General features: G+C 41.9%; 1 protein-coding gene across 1 annotated transcript in view; it reads right to left on the reverse strand.

Annotated features, from left to right (window-relative positions):
• Nucleotides 1-580: 580 nt before the first annotated feature.
• SYP (synaptophysin) overlaps nucleotides 581-27,180 on the reverse strand; it is a 34,122-nt gene continuing 7,522 nt past the window's right edge. Inside the window, exons 3-7 of the mRNA XM_070736127.1 lie at nucleotides 17,460-17,584; nucleotides 14,732-14,930; nucleotides 12,703-12,894; nucleotides 9,567-9,870; nucleotides 581-2,860 (exon numbers count right to left, since the gene is read on the reverse strand). Coding sequence (XP_070592228.1) covers nucleotides 9,571-9,870; nucleotides 12,703-12,894; nucleotides 14,732-14,930; nucleotides 17,460-17,584 — 816 coding nt within the window. The 3' untranslated portion in view covers nucleotides 581-2,860; nucleotides 9,567-9,570. The remainder of the gene's footprint in view (nucleotides 2,861-9,566; nucleotides 9,871-12,702; nucleotides 12,895-14,731; nucleotides 14,931-17,459; nucleotides 17,585-27,180) is intronic.

Here is a 27,180-nt window from a genome sequence, read left to right on the forward strand (position 1 = left end):
AAAATCACACAATATCGACCGGGGCAAAGAGCCGGACAAACCGAAACGCACAATTACGGCACAATCAGATACACAGACACTGAGTAATATATAGTCAGAGTGCCACTGGGGGTGGGGAGGGGGAGAATGAAGGGGTCTGGGCTGAAGGGGGAAGCTTTGGCTAGTGTGGAAAGTGGAGCAGTTGGAGGCCAGAGGTTTGAAAGGAAGAAAAGAGGAACAAGAATTAAGGGGATGGCCTAGAGCAGTGTTTCCCAACCTTGGCAACTTGGAGATATCTGGACTTCAACTCCCAGAATTCCCCAGCCTGCATTTGCTGGCTGGGGAATTCTGGGAGTTGAAGTCCAAATGTCTTCAAGTTGCCAAAGTTGGGAAACACTGGCCTAGAGGGCGGGGGAAGAATGAGTAAGTGAGATCAATGTAAACATGGTGAATCAATTTGAGAAAAAGTAACAGGGCTAAGGAAAGGGGATAAATCAGTGGTAGGGCCCAGATTAACAGAATGAATTAAAGAATTTAAGAGCAAGTGGAAGAGAAAGAATCGGAATGATAAATGCATATTTATTTGGAAAACAAGCTCACATGGATTCAACTTGTGTTTATTATGCTAAGAGCTACTGACTGATACCAAACACTCCAGATCCTATTGCACAAGCCTGTATTGATCAGAATGATTTCACATGCAGCATGTTTACAGTTGATTAGATCCCCCCACCCATTTGATCTACAGCTTCCGTCCCTCAGGAGCTTGGTTTGTGTGAGAATGTGGTACATCCAGCAAGTGGGCGGTTCTCTGAAAACCGCAGAGCTCAGAGGTGGCATTGGAATAGGTTTCTGCCTCACTCTTGGGTTCGTGTAATTTTGGGCTACCATGGTGATGGCTGAGAGCATAGCAGCTGACAGATGTCCTGCATAGACAGGGCTCGTGGGACATGCCACCATGGAGGTCTCATTGGCTGAAGCCCAAGGGCTGCTCGATCCACCTGTCATAAGCAATCATGTATGGAGGCTTCCATGTGAACCAGACTGAGGACAGCCCTGATGATTGAAAAGGTTCGGCGGTTAACCATCCCGATGATAAATATGTAGTCTGGATGGATTAAATTATCTTATCTTAAATACAGGCTTTAGGAGAGAAAGAGAGAGAGGGAAAGGGAGAGAGAGAGAAAGAGAGAGAATGCAAATTAGGAAAAGCATGGGAAAAGGATGGATGGATGGATAGTGGAAGCCTCCCCCGCAATCTCCCCGTCCCTTACCTATAGACCCCTGGTGCAACAGCTCACTGGAAATACGTCCCCTACCCCTGTCTTGCTCTTCCTTCCCAACTGGGCTAAAGCCTTCTAAAGAGACAGTCAATACACTTCAAAGCAATAATGAGCACCCCAGAGCTGTGGAACTTTCTGAGGCTTCCCCATTTTAGCATCCTTCCTCCCCTGGGGTGTTGAGCCGTGAGAATATCCTTGAGGAAGAGGAAGAACAGTTGCAGCCAAGATCAAATATGAGAAACATAGGCCCAAACTGGTATTTGGGAAAGCACCCCAGACTCTACCTTCTCTGGTTCATTAAGAATAAAGGTGGGATTGTGGGGGGAACCGGGGAGAGAGAAGCACTTTTAGAGTTGCAAGGTTCTATAACTGTCACCCTAGAATAAAAGTAGCTTTACTGTTCACAACTTTGCCGTTTAAGTCGGGTCTACCTCAAAGAGCTAAGATCCGCCTTGCAACTCTAGGCGTGCCTTCACTCCTCCCCTCTGCTGTGCCTCCTGTCCTAGGGAGGATAAAGTCTGAGACGCTTCCTCAATTGGCATTCCTTCTTTCGACTCAGATTTCCCTTATCTGACTTGCTGCCTTGGTTGCAGCTCATCCTCAATATTATTCTCACAGCCCATGGCCGTTCCGTTTTATGTATGGTTTGTTTGGGGTGTATGACTGTTTTTATATTAAGGGTTTTAACTGTTTTTTAACCATTGGATTTGTACTGTGCTTTGCTGTTGTGAGCCGCTCCGAGTCTTCGGAGAGGGGCGGCATACAAATCTAATAAATAATAATAATAATAAAATAATAATAATAATAATAATAATAATAATAATAATAATAATTATAGCTACCTGGAACTCCTGGAAGGAAAGCAGGGGATATTTTCCCCCCAATATATTTGCCCTCTATCCTACCCCATACAGATCAATCAAAGTCAGGAATGAAGGGTATGTTAAAAAAAACAAAACACTTTAAAGTGCTGCTAGAGGATTGAACCCCCAAACCTCTTAAACCCCAAACCCGCCTGGCATTTGCACACTCAAAGGAGCAACCCAATTGCCCTCCACGTCGTCATCCCCTTCCGGCTCAGCTTCCGGCCCATTTTAGAGGCATGCAGAGGAGAGAGTGAGGAAAGCTTGGCATCAGATGAGGGTCAAAGTCAAAACTGAAGTCCCGAGATGCCTTCTACTATACAGAAAGCATGGGGTGGGGTTCAAAGTGGATGGTGAGAGAAAGGGTCCTTCAGGAGGAGATCCGACAACCCATATTGGCTGGAGAGTGTAGGAGATAAGCCCGGAGAGGCCAAAGGTCAAGAAACTGTCCTGGGGAGGGCAATGAAGTGGAGACGTGTGTTATGCATGAGGCATTGGGGCAAATGGGAGAGGGAGCGGTCTACCTCTAGTTATAGTTTCTCATATATATATAATATATATGTATATATAAACAGCACAAACATCTACATTCATCCTGGGGGGGTGGGAGGGCTCCACCAGCCACCTCCCAGTATGAGCACCCACCAGCCCTCCCTTCCCCGCACAAGGGACATGGGGAGCCAGGACGGGATGGCTGCTTCCTTCTCACAACGCCTTCTATTTGGGGGTAGGAACCTGTGGAGAGAAAAGGGAGAGAAAAAAAGAGAAAACCAAATGAACACAGAATGAGTGACATCATCCTGCAACCGATGGACATCCTGATATAGCAGAGAAGGACAGGCGGGCATCTTAGCCAGACCTTAGCAGAAATCAGTCGAAAAAGGCAACACTTTAGCACAACAATGGCAGTCCACCAAATGTTACTCTCCATCTCAAAGTCTGGGTCTGTCCTGAGACCTACCTGGAACTGTCCAAGTGTCAGCTCTACAAACCAGACCAGAAGAGAATATCATCTCTACCAAAAGACTAAAACTTTTATTGAAAACTTATAAATCTATAACAAAATCTTGCAAGTTTTGATTACGCTATTCCGCCTCCTCTTTCATATACACTAGTGGTGGGTTGCTACCGGTTTGTCCTGGGTTGAGTGAACCGGTAGCAGCAGTGGTGGGAGGCTCTGGCCACCCGCCTGGACATCATTATGGATGATCTGTGCATGCACAGAAGCGTCCCACGCAAGCAAAGCACGCAAGCAAAGCGCATGTGTTCACAGTTTTGAACCGGTAGTGAGGGTAAGTGTAACCCACTATTGATATACGCACTTTTGAGAAGTTTTCAGAGTGACTCAACTCTGAAACGTCTGGTTAAAGTAGATACAGTGCTTGAGCTGCTTCAGTTGGCTGGCTGGATTGGGTTTTGTGAATAGTCATGATGATATGGCTATGATAATGGCTGTGCCAAATTGCTTGTCCAAAGAAACAAATATTGCAGTTTTCCTGAGTCATTCTGAAACCTGTTCCAAAGCATTTGGAGACAGAGCCACCCGAAGACAACTCTGGACAAAGGAGGTGACAGCTGTCGCTTTCTACATCACAGCAAGAATAGACTGGGTGGATGACATTCTAGCTTGTGTATACAGTAAGGAAATTGGCCTTAATTGAAATCTACAGGAAGTATTACTTAGGTAAAAGGTAATTACCACTTCACTTAGGTGACATGCGTATATAGAAATGGGGATGAATGAATGAATTGGAATAAACTGGTCTGCCACCTGTCAGAAATGGATTTAGGGTCCACTTGGGTGGGTGGAGGTTGGACTAGATGACTTACAAGGTCCCTTCCAACTCTGTGAACCTGTTAAATAAGTAAAATTTCACCTGGTGACTTCCATTTAAGTCCAAGCTAGGCCTGGTTAGGAAACAGTTTGCAGCCTGTTGGATTTCATTTTTAAGCCCATTAGGATCTTTAAAGCTAGACAGCTTTAGATTTAGAACTGTGAGCCGCCCCGAGTCTGCGGAGAGGGGCGGCATACAAATCTAAATAATAAATAATAATAAATAAAATAAATAAGAACACAAAGCAGAAAATCTGCAATCCTCTCTTTTGATCTTTGGACTAAAATGCAACAATTTTGCATTAAAGATACAATTTCCTGTCTGAAATCTGCTGCCCGAGGTAGAAGTCTGCCAAGAGGGCAAGTTTTCTCTGACTTGAGAACCAAGAAGACAAACTTGGGTTTCTTCCCAATAGCCTTAAAATTACCAGTGGGAGGACAGAAAGCTTAATGCAATTTGGGGTTTTATTGTTAAAGAAGCTTAATACGCTACTAATGTTTTTTTTGTTATTATAAATTACGTGTGCTAACACTTTTGATTCTCGGGATCAAATTAGAAATGATACAGAAAGCCTTTGACTAGAGTTTCTCTTTAAAACACATAGACACAAAGTGTGTAAGTGACAATCTGGCATGGCAGAAACACCCAATGGAAAGAGAATGTACACATCACTGGAAAGAGAATGTACACATTCCCACATGCAATGATTCCCACATGCAATGATAACAATTTCCTTTCCTTTCCATAAACTTTTGCTTGCTGCGCAAAGTTAGGCATACAGCAAAAAAAAATTAGATGGTTTGTTGACTACAATTCCTCTGGGAATTTGTTAGCAGGACAAACCAAACCAGATGCAGCATGAATAAATGACCGGATAGTCAATTTTAATTTGGAAAAATCTAGCACCCTGGTCCTGATATAGTTTGGGCTGTGAATAAGTTGGTATTCAGTGGACATGAATTGCACATATCGTGATACATTTTCGTATCGTCATATAGCGTGAACTTTTTTGTTTTGTTTATATACTTACACCTATTATAAAAATATGTGATTTTACCAGAGATAGGCAATCAGTTGCCATCCACAGGGTCCCAAACGCTAGTCCCAGTGTTCTTACTCTGGCTATATTTTCTAGGGATATTGGAAGTTATGTCTGAGTAATATTCAGAGTGCCATAGATTGCTTATCACTGCTTGGAAGAACAATACAGAGAAGTGGTTTCTTCATTTGATGAGCTGAGAAAAGCATAAATATTTTTCCCTTGGAAAGAAAAAAGAGTTTAGCTACATTTTGTAAGAGCGGGTACTGCAAAATGAAGTTTGGGGTTCATGAGGAACTTAAAACATTTGGGTTAATGTATCTAGTGAGCAAATAAGCAAATTTCCTATATGCAAATCTCCCAGCCCCAAGATTGATCTTACTCACTTTTCCCCCCACAACTTTTTGATAGCATTTTATTTCCAATTGTTGTCCACTAGGAACACAATCTCTCTTCTCCCAACCAGTGGACTCATTATTATGCCCAAGAAGCTGTCATTCCCCCCTTATTTCAGACAAAATAAGGAGAAAAAAGGGGGAGAAAAGCGAGGGGGGGAAAAGCATAATAAAATGATTGAAGATTTTTTTGATTGATTTCTCACCTTTTTTCTTCATTTTTCACTCCTTGTCTGGCCGTGTGAAAACTGAAAATTGAATCTGACTATGGAGTGGAGGTAGATTAATTTTTGTAAGACTGAATTTAAGGCTAAAACGAAACACCTATGCGTCACTAGTGTCAGAAGGCCAGGTTAGCTAGCACCTTTTCAGTTATCCCTGTGTACCTTTAAATGTGTAATGGGGCAGGACTGCTGCTGAAAACTAATTAACCAGTTGGACTATGATTACTAAGAATAATTACCGGTAACATATCTAAGCACAATTAGCATATCATAAAGACTGTGTTTACATAGCATGCTAAACCAAATAAACAACATCTTAACAATTGATCTGATTCATGCAAAACCATATTTAATTTTAGATTAGCTACAGCAGCTTATAACTCATGGTTTATGGTTTAATATGTTGTGGGAGCACAGCCACACTAATTTCCTTGTGGTGAAGGCACAATCTAAGGGCAACTGTGGTGTGATTCTGTAATGGATTGGATTATTGCACTACTTGGGAGCTTAATCTCTGGGCGTGGATCAATTTTACTGGGTGGTAACAAGCCCAAACTCTAAATGCAGGGCTGCAAAAGCTAAAATGAGACAAAACAACAGGCAGAAGGATAATGCAGCTAAACATGCTGCACAAACTATTAAAACTGTTCTGCATAGATATAACTCTCCTGAAGTTACCACCTCAGTCTCTGTGTATATGTATGTACCAAAATGATGACGATAGGTAATGAGTTATAATAAAACTCCCACACCTTTTGTAGAGAGGTGCTGTACTAATGGAAGTATACTGGGAAGAGCGTTGTTCACAATACCACGGCTGCCATTTTGTAGATTTTGACCCTTCCCATAGACACTACTAATGACTATGCAGAACCGTGCTATATAATATTGAATCTTAGACTGGTTTCCTGTCTCTCAATGGAACCCTTTATCAAAGAGATAATAAATCTTGTTAGCATAACCCTCATCCTTTCAGAACCATTCTCTGGGATTCTCTCATATCCAACTACAGTGGTACCTCTACCTAAGAACACCTCTACTTAAGAACTTTTCTAGATTAAGAACTGGGTGTTCAAGATTTTTTTTGCCTCTTTTTAAGATCCATTTTCTACTTAAGAACCCGAGCCCCGAAAAATTTCCCAGGAAATTTGAGAGCGGCAGGATGGCCCAGTCAATTTCCTGCCATTCCCCCTTTAATCCTGACTATCTGGGGTTTTTCTGGGCTGCCAGAGGAGCCTTTCGTGGCGTTTAAGGAGGCTTTGGCAGTCCAGAGCGAACGAAGCATTTTCCTTTCTCTGGGCGCTTAGACAGGGAATAAAGCCGCCCTGAGTCTACGTAGAGGGGCGGCATACAAATCTAATTAATTAATTAACAAACAAACAAACAAACCTCTGTCAGCACCCAGAGAAAAGAAATGCTCTGGGCAGCCGAGGAGTCACCACAGTGAAGGAAAGACGCTGGCTACAAAGTGAGTGAGCGAGAGGAGAGGGGAGCCCTTCAGCATGGGAAGGAAGAGGAAGCAGGTAGCAGCAGCAGCAGCCAGAGTGGCACGAAGGCCTGGCCAGTTTCCTGCCATTCCCCCTGGGTTTCTCTCTCTGGCGCAGTGGATGGGAGGCAGCCTTGTGCCGGGTGTATAGGAGGCGCATGCTCCTCCTCAGAGTCCTTCTTTTTTTTAAAGCCTTAAAATTTGGGATTTTTTTGATTCCTTTCACCTCACCTTCTTCTTCCGGCAGCAACTGTCCTCCTCCTCCTATTCCTCCTCCTCCTCCCACCCAAATTCCAAGCTTTTATTTCTTTCCTAATGGGTTTGCACGCATTATTTGCTTTTACATTGATTCCTATGGGAAAAATTGCTTCTACTTACAAACGTTTCTACTTAAGAACCTGGTCATGAAATGAATTAAGTTCATAAGTAGCCAGTACCACTGTATTGGCTCATTTCTCCCCAGATGTAAAGAAAATAGCAATAGCAATATTGCTATGGCTCCTAAAAATCCTCTACTGTACTGTCCTTTCTCTCTTTTTTTAAAAAATTGCTTTACAGCTTCACAGAGTGATTTATAGAGTGGTTTACAGAGTCATCATATTGCCCCCAATAATCTGGGTCCTCATTTTAACAACCTTGGGAGGATGGAAGGCTGAGTCAACCTTGAGCCAGTGAGTGAAGTAGCCCACAATACTGCATTCTAACCACAGTGCCATTATGGCTCTTAAAAATCCCCTGCTTTCCTTTATTTCTCTCTTTAAAAAACAAACAAATTGCTTGTACACAAATACATCCATGCCAAAATCCAAGCCATTAAATGATGTCCTTTGTGATCTTTGATAGGGACTGGACTTTGTCACCTGTGTTTACCTGATTCTGGACTCCTATTTGCATGAGGCTCACAATGTATAAGACATGTTGAACCTCACCATCAATCTGTATACCACCATTTGGAAGTGCTCAAATGCTGATTCCAAGGCAGTTATGGAGAGTTAGCACATCCCAATGAATAAAAAAAAGATTTTCCAGTTATTGCATACCTGTACAGATGTTACTATTTGTTTCACATCAATTGTAGCTACAGATATCACTGTGCAAGCCACAATTTCCACTTAGCAGATACATATTTCTACAGAACTTACATATTTATTTGTAGGATACATGACACGGCGTGCAGACAAGCTCAAATAAACAGTGAATGGTCTTTCTTGCTACAGAGCACATATATAGCTTATCCCATCCTTATAGAGCTGCCCTAAGTCACTTGAGTGGGTGGCATACAAATCTAATGAATGAATGAATGAATGAATGAAAAAACAAACAAACTGTGCTGAGTAATGCCACATATAAATATACTCAATATTTCAAACATGATTGGTTTTAAACCAGTTTTTATGGTTATTTTTCCTCTGAGAATTGTTTGAGCTTAGAAAGTTCTGGGGATTTTATTTTGGTAGTCCTCTGTGAGGGTACTGGACTTGTGAGGATTTGACCCTGTTAGGCAGGCATGTTACAAAACAGGAGTAACGGGGGCTGAAACAAACCTAGAATAAAGAAACCATATACAGTGATATCTCTACTTACGAACTTAATTCATTCCTTGACCTGGTTCTTAAGTAGAAAAGTTGTAAGAAAAAGCAATTTTCCCCATAGGAATAAATGTAAAAGCAAATAATGTGTGTGATTGGGGAAATCACAGGGAGAGTGGAGGCCCTGTTTCCTCCCAGGACATTCCTAGAGAGGCCCCACAGAGGCTTCTCCCTGCCTTTTCCAGCCCTGTTTCCTCCCAGGAGATTCCTACAGAGGCCCCACAGAGGCTTCTCCCTGCCTTTTCCAGTTACAGTTTCGGAGGCTCTGGTTTGTAAGTGGAAAATGTTTCTTGAGAAGAGGCAAAAAAACCTTGAACACCTGGTTCTTATCTAGAAAAGTTCATAAGTAGAGGCGTTCTTAGGTAGAGGTACCACTGTACTCTAGTTAGATGTGGTAATTGGGATCAACTACTGCTATCCTTACATTTATTGAACTGGAACACTTATGAGCAACGAGAACTATGGAAGAATTTATCTGCCGGTATAATTCTGATAAGGCTCAATTTTTTAAAAAATCATGTATTTGCATACATCTATATGAATTTCTAGGGCACTGTAAAAGGACAAAAAATGTAGAGTGTGGTAGCATATGTAGAGTTCCATCTTCCGAGGACTTTAGATAAAAGCCTGTCCTCGGGCACTCTCAATATCTGTGGAAATCTTATAAATTTGAACATGAGGGAAGAAAGCCAAATAAGATCACCTTTGATCAAAGGGGTCAGGCAGCAGAGCCTTAGACGAGTCCTTCTCCACAGGGCTAGCAGAACCATAACCTATCATGCAAAATCTCACCGTGTATAACATAGGATGGATTGGCACAATATATGCAACGACTACACCATTCCATTTCCCCATATGTTGCCCATGACTCACCCGCCTACATCTGGTTTGCAAAGGAAGTGGGTCCACCTTGGACATAGCCACCTTGCTGGCCGAAGTCTCCCTGCTGACCATAGCCTTGCTGGCTGTAGTCAGGCTGGTAGCCACCCTGCTGCCCATATGTGTCCTGTTGTTGTCCATATCCTGGAGCTTGGTTGTAGGTATCTCCATAGGTATCAGGGGCTGGCTGCTTCTCCTGGGCTGGTGGGTACTTCATGAAGGGAGCACTCCACCCAGTCTCTTTAAAGACGAACCATAGGTTTCCAATCCAAAGCACCAAGTTCAGGAAGCCAAAAACCTATGGATAGCATGAAGGTAAGTGGATGAAAGAGCTGGCAATTTACAGCCTTACCTGTTAAAAACACTGCATGGAACATTCAAAACAAATAACTCAGCAACCACCCTAATCTAGCAAGCATATAATAACCCTGGGGAATAATGGCTTCATTCTTCATTGGTCAGACTCAGACCTAACTCAAGCGCTAGGTACACTTTGGGATCTTATATTTTAAGAAATATTCCCAGAAAGTAGGCTGCATACAAGGATGAACAACACGAACTATCTAGGCAATAGAAATCTATACTAGAGTACAGTAGATGGAAGGAAGTGGATGTTGGATATTTTATCTTGAGGAAAAGTAACGGGGGTGGATGGAAAAGAGCCATGTATCATATTGAAAATTGTCATGACTTTCCTTTATGATCCCAGGGATGCAAAATAATGACTTTCAATTACAGGAAGGCTATTTATTTATGTATTTGTTTGTTGGTTGGTTCATTGGTTTGTTTATTTGTTATGTATAGAAGCCTATCTCAAATCAAGGACTGAGCAACGATCATAAAAACAGTTAAAATGCAATGCAAAAAAGAGACGTTAATTACAAATAGCCAAGAGGTACCATAATCAGTGTCAATATAATTAGGAAACAGGGCCGTCATAGATTTGGGACACCAGGCTCAGGCACATAATCAGGTCTTTTTTGGTTGTATTTTTTGGTTGTTTTCTCTGCTCTTTTCTCCTTTAACTTTTATTCCCCCATCCCTCAAAATTAATATCAGGTCTTTTTCAGTTTTTTCCTTACTATATGGGTAAGGTTTAGTGGTGGGTTGCTCCCAGTTCAGACCAATTCTTAGAACTGATAGCGCCGGCGGTGGGAGGCTCTACACACATGTGCGGGATGCTTCTGCACACGTGCATGAATGCGCGCAAACTAGTAGCAAAACCATTTACAACCCATCACTGGTAAGATTTCTTTTAAAAAGTTTATAAGTTTTTATGTAATGCTTATATTGTCTTGTAGCTTCTATGTAATATTAGAAACATAGAAACATTGAAGATTGACGGCAGAAAAAGACCTCATGGTCCATCTAGTTTGCCCTTATACTATTTCCTGTATTTTATCTTAGGATGGATATATGTTTATCCCAGGCATGTTTACATTCAGTTACTGTGGATTTACCAACCACGTCTGCTGGAAGTTTGTTCCAAGCATCTACTACTCTTTCAGTAAAATAATACTTTCTCACGTTGCTTCTGATTTCCCCCCCAACTAACCTCAGATTGTGCCCCCTTGTTCTTCACTTTCCTATTAAAAACACTTCCCTCCTGAACCTTATTGAACCTTTTAACATATTTAAATGTTTCGATCATGTCCCCCCTTTCCTTGCTGTCCTCCAGACTATACGGATTGAGTTCATTAAGTCTTTCCTGATACGTTTTATGCTTAAGACCTTCCACCATTCTTGTAGCCCGTCTTTGGACCCGTTCAATTTTATCAATATCTTTTTGTAGATGAGGTCTCCAGAACTGAGCACAGTATTCCAAATGTGGTCTCACCAGCGTTCTATACAGCGGGATCACAATTTCCCTCTTCCTGCTTGTTATACCTCTAGCTATGCAGCCAAGCATTCTACTTGCTTTCCCTACCGCCTGACTGCAGTGTTCACCCATTTTGAGGGAACAATTAAGCACCTTTTGTAAAAATGTCAATTTAAATGTTTTATAAAATTATAAATTTTAAACTAATCTCCATTAATCTCACAGGAAAACCATCCAGAATCTACCCAGGCCCTCAAAAGCTCTGGTTGTAACAGCAGTTTTTAAAAAGCCCGTTTGTATGAGCTGGGCAGTGGTGCTTAGTCATTAGTGCTTAGTCATGAATAGATATGCAAACAGAATGCAGCAGTTTCACTCTCAGCATAGAGCAGCCATATGGGCAAAACCAAGCTCTGATTCTAAAAGTCAGCTTCAGGAGTGTTTTCTTCTTAATGGCCGTGAGGTGTAAACAGGAAATAACCTCACCTGGAGTGTCTCACAAAATTCAAAGAAAGAGGAAGGATGGATTGCACAATAAAATATTACCTAGTAGCATTCTGAAAGAAAAGGATTATGTCTGGTTATGAGTCAGACCAGAAAACAGAGTCATGGGATTTATTTGATAACGAGTAGATCTAGTTTGGATCAGCAAACGGTAATATGACACTTGTGTAACACAACAATTAAGGTTGTTCCCTTGAAACTGGCTCATTGTAAGACACTTACCAGTAGAGATATCACCCCAAGTGTAAACACGCAGGGATTTTTATAAAGCAACAGATAAAGATGCACAAAACACCAACACATCCACGTAAACAACAAACTTGTCCCGGTACAGAGTTCATTGGCTGGAAGCCAGAAGTACAAATGAACTTTTTGAAAATATAGAAAACATATGGAAATACACACACACACACACACATAGATGGGTTCCTACCGGTTCTAATGGTTTTTTTTTTAGTGCCATTAGTAAAGTGGCGATGACGTCACGGAGCTGGTTCTGTTGGTGCTGGTCTATGGGCACCGCCATCTTGGATTTTGTTTCTGCTCATGTGCAGAAGCTATTTTTTATTGCTGTGGGCGAACCCTGAGCAAATTGGCAGCAAAATGGTCCACAACCTACCCCTCACATACACACACACACACACACACACACACACAAACATAAACACACACACCAGATACTGCAAAGGCTATAGACAAAGAAAACTAAGAAACACAACTATAAAATGCATGTTCAGATTCCAGGAATAGATCCTATATGAAAATCCTTTCTAGACTGTAATCACATTCTTATGAATCCGGAGGACCTACCACAGAAGTGTTGAGGCCAGAAGTGATGGGCTCATATTCCTCCTTGCATTTGACCTCTGGTTCCTCACACACAGACATGCCTTCTATCACATTATCAGGGTCAGTGGCCTCCTTGACATCTGAAAGCCCCTTGGCCCAAGCGCAAGAACTCACCAACCACATGAACACAAAAACAGCTGTGACCACGAAATCCTGCAACAAGAAGGGGGAAAAATCCCAGTGAGGTTATAGGAAAGATTACCCAGTGTGCGAAGAACAGTAAACCTCTGGGGATCTCGTCAGTGAATATCATAAGCCTCTCTTGCAATCCAGACCCAAGATCCTGCCAGCACACCTTAACCTAATTCAATATTAGTAGAAGACTTTGCAACAATAGCTATCTGTAGCTTGGGTGAAGGATGAGGGTGCAGGCTCAGCAACTCAATGGCCACGTCAAGTCTGTCACTGAAGCCCAAGATTTTAAATTGGCCAATTGATTATTTAAATTTCACCTCAGCTAGAAGATCATTAGGTGGTGTCGGATAAGACACTATTTTGAAATAAAATAGACCCTGATGGTAAGTAAAAATTGGTTTCACACACGTTGGAGGATCCCCCATATGACACTAGTGCTTACAATGGGTCAGCAATGGGATAAAGCTATATAGATCAGTGATCTTTTCCCCCTTGGGTCCCGAAACAGCATGCACGCACACTATTGCATTGCACATGCGTGAGTGCCCACACCCATAATTCAATGCCTGGGGAGGGCGAAAACAGCTTCCCCCACCCCCTGGAGGCCCTCTGTTTCCCAAATTCTGATGGCCCCAGTAGGCTTGTGTTTCGCCCTCCTTAGGCTCCAAATGCTTCCCTGGAACCGGGGAAGGGTAAAAACACTCTCCTCCCCCCAAGGCTCTCTGGAAGCCAAAACCGCCCTCCCAGAGCCTCTGTGCAAGCCAAAAATCAGCTGGCCGGCACACACATGCACGTTGGAGCCGAGGGGCAACAGCTTGTGTGCCAGCAGATATGGTTCTGCGTGCCACCTGTGGCACCTGTACCATAGGTTCACCATCACTGATATAGATAGTCCTTGATTTATAGCAGTATGTTTAGTAACAGTTGGAAGTTACAATGGCAGTGAAGAAATTGACTTATGACCATTTCCACACTTACAACTATTGCAACATCCTGTTGGTCAAATGAATCCTGTTGATTAAAATTCAAATGTTTGGCAACTAATTCAACAATGTCGTTTGGTGGGACCCAGGGGAAGAGCCTTCTCTGTGGCGGCCCCGACCCTCTGGAACCAACTCCCCCCAGAGATCAGAATTGCCCCCACCCTCCTCGCCTTTCGTAAGCTCCTTAAAACCCACCTCTGTCGTCAGGCATGGGGGAATTGAGATATTCCCTTCCCCTTAGGCCTATACAATTTATGCATGGTATGTTTGTGTGTATGTTTGGTTTTTAAATAAGGGTCTTTTAATTATTTTAAATATTAGATTTGCTATATGTTGTTCATTATTGTTGTTAGCCGCCCCGAGTCTACGGAGAGGGGCGGCATACAAATCAAATCAAATCAAATCAAATTAAATCAAATCAAACAGCTGCAGCATCCTGGGGTCATGTGATAATTTCTGATAAGCAGAAAAATCAACGGGTTTCACTTAACAACTGTGTTACTAACTTAATAACTGCAGTGATTCATTTAACAACTGTAGCAAGAAAGGTCGTAAAATGGGGCAAATTCACCTAACAAACGTCTTGCTTAGCAACAGAAATTTGGGGCTCAATTGTGATTGTAAGTTGAGGACCACCTATACTATAGTATGCTGAATTATAGCACTATGGCAATATTCAAAATAAATAAAGAACCCCATCATGTAATATTATTTATTGGTGGGTGATGTTTAAACCTTCCCAAGGGTTTTCCAAATGCCTGCTTGCCATTCTAGATGTCCTCATCAGAAGCAACTCCTCCTCAAAGGGTGCTAGTATCAGGTGTGACACTGTGCCGAAATAGTTTGCGCAATCCAATCATCCTATTACTCACAATCATGGGACCTTTGTTGTTCTCCCTGTATTTATCCTGCATGAAGATGTAGACAACAGACGCAGCTAGAGAATAAAGGAAGGCGAAGACTGCAATGGTAACGAAGAATTCAGCAGAGGAGGAGTAATCTCCAATCAAGAAAACCTTGTCTTCTTGACCTCCTTTACAGGTGGGAGCATCAAAATACACCTGGTGGAGCCTGGAGAAAAGAGAAAAGGAGCTGTAAGAGAAATTCACAGGAAAAAAGGAAGCCAGTACAGGTGTCAGGCCGAAGCCACCATATGGAGTTAGAGACTTTGGCCTGCCACAGTAGAATAGTATTATGGGAACTGGGAGGGGTAGTTGCATAGGAGGAAAAGTTACTGGCCACAACAAATTCCTTTCTTAGAGTCCAAGGTCATCCTTTGTCCTGCACCAGTGGATGTAAGGAGGAAGTTGGTGAAATCCCTGCACTCAGACTAGTCCTTGTGATGAATTGTGGGTTTGGGGATGGGGGATGTACGTTAACCTGGGTGGGGTACTGGAAGGAAGTTAGTATTGGGCTGGCAACGGTGTGACCAACATGGCTCTGATAATAAATCTTTTATTTTATTTCATTTATTAGATTTGTATGCCACCCCTCTCCATAGACTCGGGGTGGCTCACAGCAACAATAAAACAATGTACAACAAATCTAATTATTTAAAAACACTAAAAAACCCATTATTAAAAGCAAACATACACACAACCATACCATGCATAAACTGTATAGGCCCGGGGGAGATGTCTCAATTCCCCCATGCCTGAAGGCAGAGATGGGTTTTAAGGAGTTTGCGAAAGGCAAGGAGAGTGGGAACAGTTCTAATCTCCGGGGGGAGCTTGTTCCAGAGGGTCGGGGCCACCACAGAGAAGGCTCTTCCCCTGGGTCCCGCCAAACAACATTGTTTAGTCGACGGGACCCGGAGAAGGTCAACTCTGTGGGACCTAATTGGTCGCTGGGATTCGTGCGGCAAAATCAAACCTTGGATTAGAGAATTGGACTGGAATCTGATTCATATCTCAGATGCTATTTGGGGCGCTGACAATGGGTGAAAGTTGGTTACACTGAACCAGTAAGATGTTATTGGGTTGGATTACAGATCCCAGCATCCCCATTTGGGAAGTGTTACATTACGGAAAGCTGCTATAAGAGAGAGAGATATTTTTCATCCTTTCTCAGTATACATGATATCAAGACCATATTCTTAAGAACTAATTTCAGGAGAAACAAAACCAAGGGGATTACTGCTACAGGATTAGACCCTGGTTTATAAAAAAGTGATTAGCAAAATTCATAATGAAACCTATTTCACAGTAGCAGTTGCTATTAGCCATGACAGTGGAAGGATCCTAAAGATTCAGAGTAAATATAATCCTCAGTGTAACAAGTTCAGGATTAACAATTGTGCTCTGCTAATGGGCTCCTTGGATTTCTCTGCATGACTGTTGGAAAAGCACACACACACACACAGACATGCATATGTGAATGCCTCTACCAACCACCCATCCATGTCTATATCAGGAGTTCTGTCCTTTATCAGAAAAAGATAACATTATTTTTGTATTGACCCTACTTTCAGTGTCCTTTAAATAGTGGTTTGTCATTCCCTTCTTCTTGGATATTTGCTGGCCTACAAACATTCCTTAATGGTCTTCCAGCTAGTAACCTGTACTGTCCAGGCAATGAGCCCCACAATAAATAGGTCCACACACATGGCTTTGACAAGTTTTAAGCATGCAATTCTAATAATTTAGTGTCAGAAAGGTTTAACTGTGTAAAATATATCAGCAAAGCAAGAAATAAGTCCATTCGTATCAGCTGTTTATTAACATCAAGCATAAAGCCAAAACTCCCAAATAGTTCTCTTTGATCCAATCTCTAATTTTTTTTGGGTTTTTTTGTTGTTGTTTTTTGTCGGTCAGGTGATGGGCACATGCACTGTTTTATGTTTGTTTTATGTAACCATATTTACAAAATCAATAAAAATACATTAAAAAAAAACACCAATCTCTAATTAACATGACTCACTCCGAGTTGGCAGGAACCTGGACATCCAGATTTCACATTCTTAGTTTGAAATTCACCTAAATAATCCAAGAGCCAAATCCAAACAGTCATCGTTCACATTAGAAAGCTGACTTCCACACTCACTCATCACAAGGCTAACCCTTAAATACCCAAAAGGCGTGGCCAAGTGTATTAGAGATCTATTTACACAGAGACCTCCTCCTGTTCAGCCACTCATGTCTTCTGACACTCCTGCATACTCTGGCATCAAGAAGAGGCTCTTCCTCTTCTCCTGAGTCACTCATGGGCATCTCTAGAGGTGCAGCAGGCCTTGTTTGACTTTCAGCCTCTGACCCAACATCCTCTCCATTATCGAACTTGGGTGCCAAGTACACTGGCCTAGGATGTCAACCCATACCCATCTCTCGATCCTCAGAATCCGTGATCAGCTGCGCAGAATGCAGATGGGCCACAACATAACCTAGTTTGATCCTGCTTGGCATTTTGGGAATCATAAAGTTCTACCTGGTGTTGGACATTGTCAAAACCAGAAGTGCAGGACACAGGTTGGTTGGTAGCTTGCTTATTTCTGGAATGTGCTGTGGTCTGATCCATAAACATCATCTTGCATGTAAACCTTTGTCCACCAACAGTTTCTTTACAGTTTCTTCACTGGACAGACCCAACTAAGTCTTAACTCACCGGAAGGGGTAGGAGAATTCCACATCTATATTGAGTTTGCTCTCATTTTTCTTGGGACAATTGACACTGAGGCGGAATTGTCCAGTGTAGCTGCCACACGTTGCAAATGCAAAAATGGAAAAGAACTGGGGAGAAAAAGAAAAAGGGAGCAAATGTGAGTGACATTCACAGGAGATTTGGAAATCTACTCAGCAACAACCCTATTTAGTGTGCTACATATAAGAAGTGTGGCACCGGGCAAACAAAAAGGCTGGCGATATTACCAAATACTACAAATTTCACGAATATTCAGTGGCCACATGTAAAATATTATTTTGAAAAAAATTGCAATGGAAATTATTTGCTACGTTAGAGAACTGAAGTTTACTGAAAATAACTTAATGGGGGGCTTTGAAAAAAAATAACTTGATTTTTTCATTGTATTGACTTTTTATGAAATATTTTCTGTTCAAAATATTAAATCTGGATTTTGAAGCACCTCTTTCTATATTGAATCCGTAAATTTTATAAGATGTCATTACTGTAATGCTAATTATATTTACAAGATCACCTGTGATGTTGAGTTTCCTGCCACTCAAATATTTTAAAGACCTTTCCCACAAATATGTCTATTAATTTCTGGCCTACTGATCTAGTTAAATGCTGGAATCTGGAGGTAGATGACTTCTCATTGGTATCTTATTCTGGTTCTTTAGAGTGATAGGTTAAGATGAGATCATGTTTTGTGAGCTCTGTTAGATAATGATTTATTTATTTATATAATTCAATTTGTATGTCACCCAACTCCCTAGGGACTCTAGGTGGATAGATAGATAGATAGGTAGGTAGGTAGGTAGGTAGGTAGGGAGAGAGAGAGAGAGAGAGCGAGGGAGGGAGAGAGAGAGAGAGAGAGACAGCAGGGACATGGATTGATTGCTGTCATTTGTCCTCAATGATTGGTCAACTGTGCAGTCCATTAATAGTTCATGGTACAAAAAGGCACATGGGTACCATAGTTCCCTCTAAGCTGAGCAGTGAGCAATCGCTCACTTAAAAATCATCATCAACTCAGAGTTTTCCAAACCTGCCCAGAAGCTGAGAGGGAAAGAGTGAGAGGGAAGGAGAGAGAGAGGAAGAGAGGAAGAGAGAGAAACAGATAGAAAAAAGAGAGGAAGGAAAAGAGAAAGAAAAAGAATGGGAGTAAGGAAGAGAGAAAGAAAATCAAAATCTAGTTTGAAACTAGCTCAACTATTTAAGTGGCATTTTGATATTGATAGAGTTGCTCTATTATGAGCTCACTGTTATAGACACACAGTACAGTATTTTATTTTGAAATTCTCTGAGGCAAAACAGGGTGGGTTTTTTGTTTGTTTGTTTGTTTATTTAATATTTAATATTTCTGTGCCGCCCAGTCCCGAAGGGACTGCCGCTCAAACACTATACTTTTCCGCCCCCCCCAAAAAAAAAATTAGAGGGAACACTGATGGGTACGTTTGGAGGGGGTAAAATAAAATTTCCTGAGATTTTTTTGCTTGCAAGAATTTGGGTGGTGAAAATGGTGAAACTGCTCTTAGATATAATAATTTTTTACTAATGCATATTTAAATATTTTAGTTCTTTAGTATGATTTGTTTTTAAGAAAACTAACTAGTTGGATTGGCTAACTCAAGAATTTAAAGGGAAAACTATTGTATTACAATAAAAATACATGCAATATTTTTCTCAAACAAGCCTTAAAAAAAAAAAAATTAAAACAGATTTAGCTGGCTTACAAACAAGAGTGAATGGTACTTAATCTTTTTTTTAACTATAATTCTTTTTTCCCCTAGTCAGAATCCCCTCAAACTGCCTTCTCCCCTCAATAAGGATTAGCATCTAATTTGAATTTTTATTTTAAAAGGACCATATTTTGAGACAATTATTGCAGTTCAGTTAAAAAACAACATTGAAAAGTTACAGGCAATTGCTCTACAATATTGCAAGCATTCATCAAGTTTACATAATTAAAAATACATTTACTTAAGAACTTAAATTGTTCCGTCACCAGGTTCTTAAGTAGAAAAGTTTGTAAGAAGAAGCAATTTTTCCCATAGGAATCAATGTAAAAGCAAATAATGCGTGCAAACCTATTAGGAAAGAAATAAACCTTGGAATTTGGGTGAGAGGAGGAGGAGGAAGAAGAGGAGGACAGTTGCTGCCGAAGGAAGAAGGTGAGGTGAGGGGAATCAAAAAAATCCAAAATTTTAAGGCTTAAAAAAAAAAGAGGGACTCTGAAGTGGTGAGGAGAAGCATGTGCCTCCCATACACCCGGTGTGAGGCTGCCTCCCATACACTGCACCAGAGAGAGAAATCCAGTTGGGCAAGAGGGGGGAACCTCCCTCTCCTTTGACTGAAAGGCGGCTCCTGCTTCTGCTACCTGCTTCGTCTTCCTTCCCATGCTGAAGGGCTCCCTCTCCTCCTGCTCACTCGCTTTGTAGCCGGCGCCTTTCCTTCACTATGTGACTCCTCGGTTTGGCTGAAGCCGAATTGATCTGGCCAGGGCGAAGCGCCCCCTTTTGCCTTTCCGCGCCCAGACGCTCCAGGAGGCAACCTTGCACCCGGTGTGTGAGAAGCAGTACGAGGGAGTCACCACAGTGAAGTGGTTTATTCCCTCTCCAAGGGCCCAGAGAAAGGAAAATGCTTCGTTCGCTAAGGACTGCCAAAGCCTCCTTAAGCGCCACTGAAAGGCTCCTCTGGCAGCCCAGAAAAGACCGAGATGGCCATGATTAAAGGGCGAATGGCAGGAAACTGGTCGGGCCTTTGTGCTACTCTCAAATTTCCTGGGAAATTTTTCCGGGCTCGGGTTCTTAAGTAGAAAATGGTTTTTAAGAAGAGGTAAAAAAATCTTGAACACACGGTTCTTATCTAGAAAAGTTCTTAAGTGGAGGCGTTTTTAGGTAGAGGTACCTCTGTACATACATTCCAATGAACGAGTCTTGGAACTTTAATTTGGTGAAGGCTATATTGTCTAGGTTTAATAATATATAAAAGGACTGCAGTAGTTATGGATTCATCTTAACACAATGTAATTTTTTTCTTTAAAGAGCTATAATTTCAATCACTATATTTTCTTGTACATCATTGCTTTATTTTTGTCTGTTAAATGAGACAAACATTTAAAACATTAAAAATGTTAGTCTCCTATTATTCTAGAAGTCTCTTAGTTTACCACTTTCCAGGTTCAGAGTGAAGAAATACATGTTAAGTTAGTTATACTGTATGTTTTTACACGATTAGAAATGAATCATAAGCCATGGGTGGAATTTGTAAAATTCATAAGTGTTTAATCTCATCTCAATTTTTGTTATCCTATGTTATACAGCTTCCGCTGTTATGCCTATGACAATTTTTTGGTGTACAGAAATTGCCTGTGGCACCGCCCAGTTGTAAAAGGCACAAGCCAGTTGCAGATTTCCTACCTCAATGAGAACTAGGGACTTGAGGCGAAAATTAATAGCCATTCAGTGCCCATCATTTCTCCAAGCCAATTTTAAGTGCCGTATGTTTGAGCAGAGGTGTATGACGCTGTATTCTGCTTTGTGCCACTTTATTTATTTATTTGTTAGTTTGTTTGTTTTATTAGATTTACAGGCTGCCTTTATGACCCCAATTTGCTGACTTCAATTTTTTTTACCTCTCTACAAAGCACACCTTTTGTCATATGTGGCCCTTTCTCTCAGTTGATGCCAACGCATCTCTTTTTCTAGCAAGGCAACCTCTCCATAATGAGCAATGCCTGCACCCATATGAGTCACAGGGCTATTTCAGTCTTCCAGAGCAATAATGCGCGGGGGTGGGGTGTAAACGCTGTTGCGTTCACTTGGGCCAGCAGGGGGCACTCTAGGAAGAAAACGGGCAGATGAAGGACCATCTTAGCCTTTGCTTAGGATGGATGGGTGTGTGTGTGTGTCTGGTAGGAGGCATTTGGTTTACTGTCATCATGGATCAGCTGAGAAACCACTGTGCGATCACAGATATTTTTAGAGCAAAATTTGCCATAGGAAGAGCTGGAGGATGAGGGTAGGCGAGAGCGTGCCTTATCCCTCACTTAATCTCTTTCCCCAAAGCATCTAATCAGGGAGGGACCAGATATTAACCCAGCCCTGACCCACTTTGCTCTCTGCCGGCCAGGGAGCCACCCGTTCCTGCCTGGGCTCAGTCCATGGAGCCGAAGAGCCATCTGAGATCCCTGCTTTAAAGACTCGCTATATGGTGATTGCTATTGGAAGGCTTTTAAATTATGCCGTCTATGAATTAGATTGCAAGGAGCTTAAATCCCTTTAATGAAATGGCTTCCACGGGCAGAGGGCAAGTAAAGAACGGCAATAAAAAGGAACAGCATGCTATTCAGGGTTCCAGCCAGCTGGCTTGGGGCTGTTTTTCCTGGATCCTCCATTTCGTTGTACGGCATTTCAGTATCTATTGAATGTGAGCCGTCCTCGTCAATCTGCAATTGAAATTCCCCCCACACCAGAATTCCCTTCCCCCTAAATGGTTTTGAGCTAACATGCTCCCTTGGAATACTTATAGGGCAGAAGGCAGTGATGGGCTACCAAAATCTTTACTACCACACTGTGGGCGTGGCTTATGCATTTTGTTTCCACATCTTTCAGTGCAAATTGGGTGCTCTGGGGTGGAGCTCCAAATTTTGCTACCGGAACTGTGTCCCTGACCGTTCCCCATAGGAGCCCATCACTGGCAGAAGGGTCCATGCACATAGACCGAGCCAATGAATGAATTTATATGTATAATTGGGTAACTATGAGCAATTGGTTTTGAGAAATTGGGTTTTTAGAATGTTTTTTAGACTTAGATTTCTATATGTTTTGTATTTATTCTTGTTGTGAGCCGCCCTGAGTCTGAGGAAAAGGGCAGCATAGAAGTCAAATTAATAAATAAACAAACAGAACAAGCTGACTACAGGTCCCGTAGATGAAATAAATACAAATGGTTCAAGATAATCATCTTTTTGTGTGAGCATGTGTGCACCCCTGAGTTTCTAAGCTATTTGCGTGGCTTGGTGTGAAGTTTGGGTATTTAGGTAGTTCAAGTTTACTAACTCAGAGAAAGTTACAACTAAGCTAGCAATTCAAGCTTGGGGCACAAGTGGAAGGCTGTGCCGTTTAAAAATGGTGTGTCAACCTTTTTTTTGCAGACAACTGTGAGGCTGGTTAGGAAAGAACAGCTGTGGTAGTCATAGTCAAGACACACAATTGCTGAGTTTGCAAGTGCCATGGAAAGCTTTACCTAGAAAAATGTGGGGCGCACCACCACTGTAAAATAGCGAAGCAGTGAAACAAAATAGAGTCTCTTTTGGTCTGAGAACCAATCTGTTCTGAAGGCCGATCCCTTCCTCTGTGGAGAGCTCTGGAGACGCAAGAGGGAAGTCTGCTGGGGTCTCCAAAGACTTGGGAGCCCTTCACAAATCACAGTGCAAATGTTCTCCCAGACTAGTTCTTGCAAAATACACAATAAAAAGTGGATTAAGAAGTGCTGGTGAACCTGACAGATAAAGGGATTTAGGATTTATTTAAAGCCTCTGAGGCCAGGATATGCATCTAAGAAAGAATAACCAGAGGAAACCGGTTTTGAGGCTACGCTAGGAGAAGGGTTTAGCCCCGATCTATCCCTGTGTCTATTTACTACACATTCCATAAGATGCCCTGGAGGCAGCAATCTGCACAACGTATTTCTTTGAGCCCAACAAGCTGACTATTGCATTTAACCTTTTAAAAAACCCATTATCTTTGTTTTTTTCTTTTCAAAATTGGAAGCCTGTATGTTGCAGAGCAAAGCATGCCTTAAGCATAAGCCGTTCATACAATGACAGAAGCATTCTTAGAAAATGGGACGTGAGTAGAGCTGCAGGCAAGTTCTTCGTTTGATTTTTAGTAGATACCAGAGTTTGGGTCTGGCCATAGCTCCCAGGGTAACCACTGTTCCGAAAATACCTGCATATCCAAACAAGCCCATTGGCTCCATAGGCTGGAATCTTTGCTCTACCCCAGAGGTGGGGAACAATGGCCCTTTTATGACTTCTGGACTTCAACTCCCAGAATTCCCAAACCAGCCAAAGACGCCATCATTCCCCCCTCTGCTCTATCCAGTAGAGCAGTGTTTACCAATGTTGGTAACTTGAAGATATCTGGACTTCAACTCCCAGAATTCCCTGCTGGCTGGGAAATTCTGGGAGTTGAAGTTCAGACATCTTCAAGTTGCCAACATTGGGAAACATTGCACTAGAGAATATCTGACCTCCAGAATTTCCCAGGAAAAGATATCCCAAACTGCCCAGGTCATATGAAATCATGTTTCTCAGCTTCCAAAATCCAGGATGGCTTCAACCACAAGGGTCTTAAATTTGCAGCTGTGTCCCCATCCCATCAATGGCTTCCCTGTTCAAAATTCTGTTCATAAATTTTGTGTGTGTGTTATTGATGATACCAAAAGAAAATATTCATAATTGGTCTGTTCTTATACAGGAACTGAAATAATTAGGTTAAGTTTAATGCCAAAATAATTGCACAAAGCAATTTTCATGAGCCTGGAGCTCTCCAGATATATCATAACACGAGGTCCATAATCGCTAGACAATGTAAGAACTGTAGCCTAACCTGTTGGGAAGGCAGTAGGGAGAAAGCTATTTTAATGTGCTTAGTTATTGGGGGTTTTTTGGAGAGGAGAAAGGAAAAAAGTATACCACTGGTATCTGAGCGGCAAATATCTGCTCAGTCATTAGATGACAGCAATGAGAGCATAAATGTAACTCTTTGCTGCCATCCAATGGTTTTCTGAGATACTACAGCCATTTTTGATGGAGGGGAAGTGTCTAAAGCTCCTCATTTTGACACAAACATCCTGGCTCCTTTATCTCTCTATAGAGCGCTCTCTTTTCTTCTTCCTTTCTCTTCATTCTTCCACACCAATGGTAAAATCTACTTACCTTCCCTATTGGTTTGGAAGCACATATTTTTTCACCCTCTGTCCATGCGCAAAAGGCTTTGCGCATGTGCAGAGGGTTTAAAAAAAGAAAATGGTGATGTCCGGACGGAGCCTCATATATGCTGCTATCAGTTCTCTGAATGGGGTGGCCACCGCTACGGGCTGAACCGGTAGAATTTCACTCCTGCTCCAAACTCACTTTTTAAAAATTGAATACAGTGGTACCTCTACCTAAGAACGCCTCTACTTATGAACTTTTCTAGATAAGAACTGTGTGTTCAAGATTTTTTTGCCTCTTCTCAAGAACCATTTTCCACTTACAAACCCGAGCTTCCGAAACTGTAACTGGAAAAGGCAGGGAGAAGCCTCTGTGAAGCCTCTCTAAGAATCTCCTGGGAGGAAACAGGGCCAGAAAAGGTGGGGAGAAGCCTCCGTGGGGCCTCTCTAGGAATCTCCTGGGAGGAAACAGGGCCAGAAAAGGTGGGGAGAAGCATCCGTGGGGCCACTCTAGGAATCTCCTGGGAGGAAACAGGGCCAGAAAAGGTGGGGAGAAGCATCCGTGGGGCCTCTCTAGGAATCTCCTGGGAGGAAACAGGGCCGGAAAATGTGGGGAGAAGCATCCGTGGGGCCACTCTAGGAATCTCCTGGGAGGAAACAGGGCCAGAAAAGGTGGGGAGAAGCCTCCGTGGGGCCTCTCTAGGAATCTCCTGGGAGGAAACAGGGCCAGAAAAGGTGGGGAGAAGCATCTGTGGGGCCTCTCTAGGAATCTCCTGGGAGGAAACAGGGCCAGAAAAGGTGGGGAGAAGCATCCATGGGGCCACTCTAGGAATCTCCTGGGAGGAAACAGGGCCGGAAAAGGTGGGGAGAAACCTCCATGGGGCCTCCACCCTCCCTGTGGTTTCCCCAATCGCACACATTATTTGCTTTTACAGTGATTCCTATGGGGAAAATTGCTTCTTCTTACAAACCTTTCTACTTAAGAACCTGGTCACCGAACGAATTAATTTCATAAGTAGAGGTACCACTGTATTGGGTTTTTTGGTGTATGTTTTGTTTAACAGAATATTGAGTCACCTTAAGTGTTACTTTACATTCTTGGTGGTTAACCTATAGTTTATAAAAATAACTGGACTATCTTAATATTTCAGGTTAGCGCTGTAATTCTTCTGAATTTCAGCTGGAGTTCCTTTTGAGTAGATCCACAGCTGCACTGGAAATGTAATACCTATTGGCCCAATGTTAGTTTTCACTGGTCTCTTGATATAATAACTTGTGATGATAGCATACAGTCGCATAACATAAAATAATTGCTTTACCAAATCAGTTTGTCTCATTGTGACTTCATGGACACATTCTGGAAGCAGCAATACAGAGGTCAATTGGTGCCACTTACAGAGTGCTTTAATTTTCCACTCTAGCCTGCCGCCCTGGGCATTCCTCAAAATCTCTAATTTGAATACTAATCAGACCTACACCCTGTGTACCAAGTGTCAGAGGCACAGAAAGATACAGAGAAGGTACTTATTCTGGGCACTAACCAATGTTCCTGCACACCTTCCCAGTTCTTATTGTGTTCTAATATAGCTACCAACATTGCAATAAAACAGGCAGATTCCCCATGGAGCGTGCTCTCACAGTTAATTAGGGGAAGCATCTGAATATTCCATCTCAAGTGCCCTGACTGCTCCTGATTTTTCTAAAGTCTGTTTTTTATTTTAGATTTCATTGTGTGTGGTCTAAAACAGTGTTTCCCAACCTTGGCAACTTGAAGGTATTTGGACTTCAACTCCAAGAATTCCCTAGCCAGCGAATGCTGGCTGGGGAATTCTGGGAGTTGAAGTCCAGATATCTTCAAGTTGCCAAGGTTGGGAAACACTGGTCTAAAATACCTGCTGTTTCTTACAGCAGAATTGAATGAAAGGGGGAAAAATTGGCACTCCTGTCATTACGACCAAAAAGATGTTTGAAACTACTAGCTTGTTTGCCTGTGTGTTTGGATATTATTCTGTATAATCTGCTTTAATGGTCTAGGATCATTACTTCAACTTCTAAAGTAGAGCACTATTTTTTTCCAACTCCAGTTGACTCTCAGATTTATGACATCTTAACATTTATTAATTTGTTATAATTATATCCCACTTTTTCGCAAGGTGGTGTACACAACATGACCTTCTCCCATTTCTCCTCCTAACAACAACTGTGTGAGTTGAGAGATTCTTTGTCTGTTCAGAATAGAGTGTCTCCAATCCCAGCTGTTTAATTGCTATACAATCCTGGCTTTTATGATCATTGCTTAATATGCATTCATTCCCGCTACTGTGGATCTGTAATGAGGTTTAAAGTGATATAATCAAGTGTCAGACTAGGACTGGGGAACAATTGGGAAAACTTCCTCAAGTTGTGTTCAACTCCTGATGTCTTGCATAGCCATATCCACACAGTACAGTTTTCTTGGCAGCAAAATGGAAATGGTTTGCATTGTCGCCTTTTAACAAAAATTCTTAATGGTCTCTTTTCCAAGTGTAGTAGCCAGTTTATTAGATTTATTTATTAGATTTGTATGCCGCCCCGAGTCTTCGGAGAGGGGCGGCATACAAATCTAATAAATTATTATTATTAATTAATTATTCAGTCTGGCTTAATTGTGTATGTAAGTTTATGTGGGAAGCAATGGTCAGATAGTTGGACAGGATTAAAAAACAATTGCAGATTCAACCTTGTAGTCAACAGCCATAGTTTCAAGCATTTCCCCCAGTTTCCA

This window comes from Erythrolamprus reginae, chromosome 2 (assembly GCF_031021105.1).
Source record: "Erythrolamprus reginae isolate rEryReg1 chromosome 2, rEryReg1.hap1, whole genome shotgun sequence".
Lineage (NCBI taxonomy): Eukaryota > Metazoa > Chordata > Lepidosauria > Squamata > Dipsadidae > Erythrolamprus > Erythrolamprus reginae.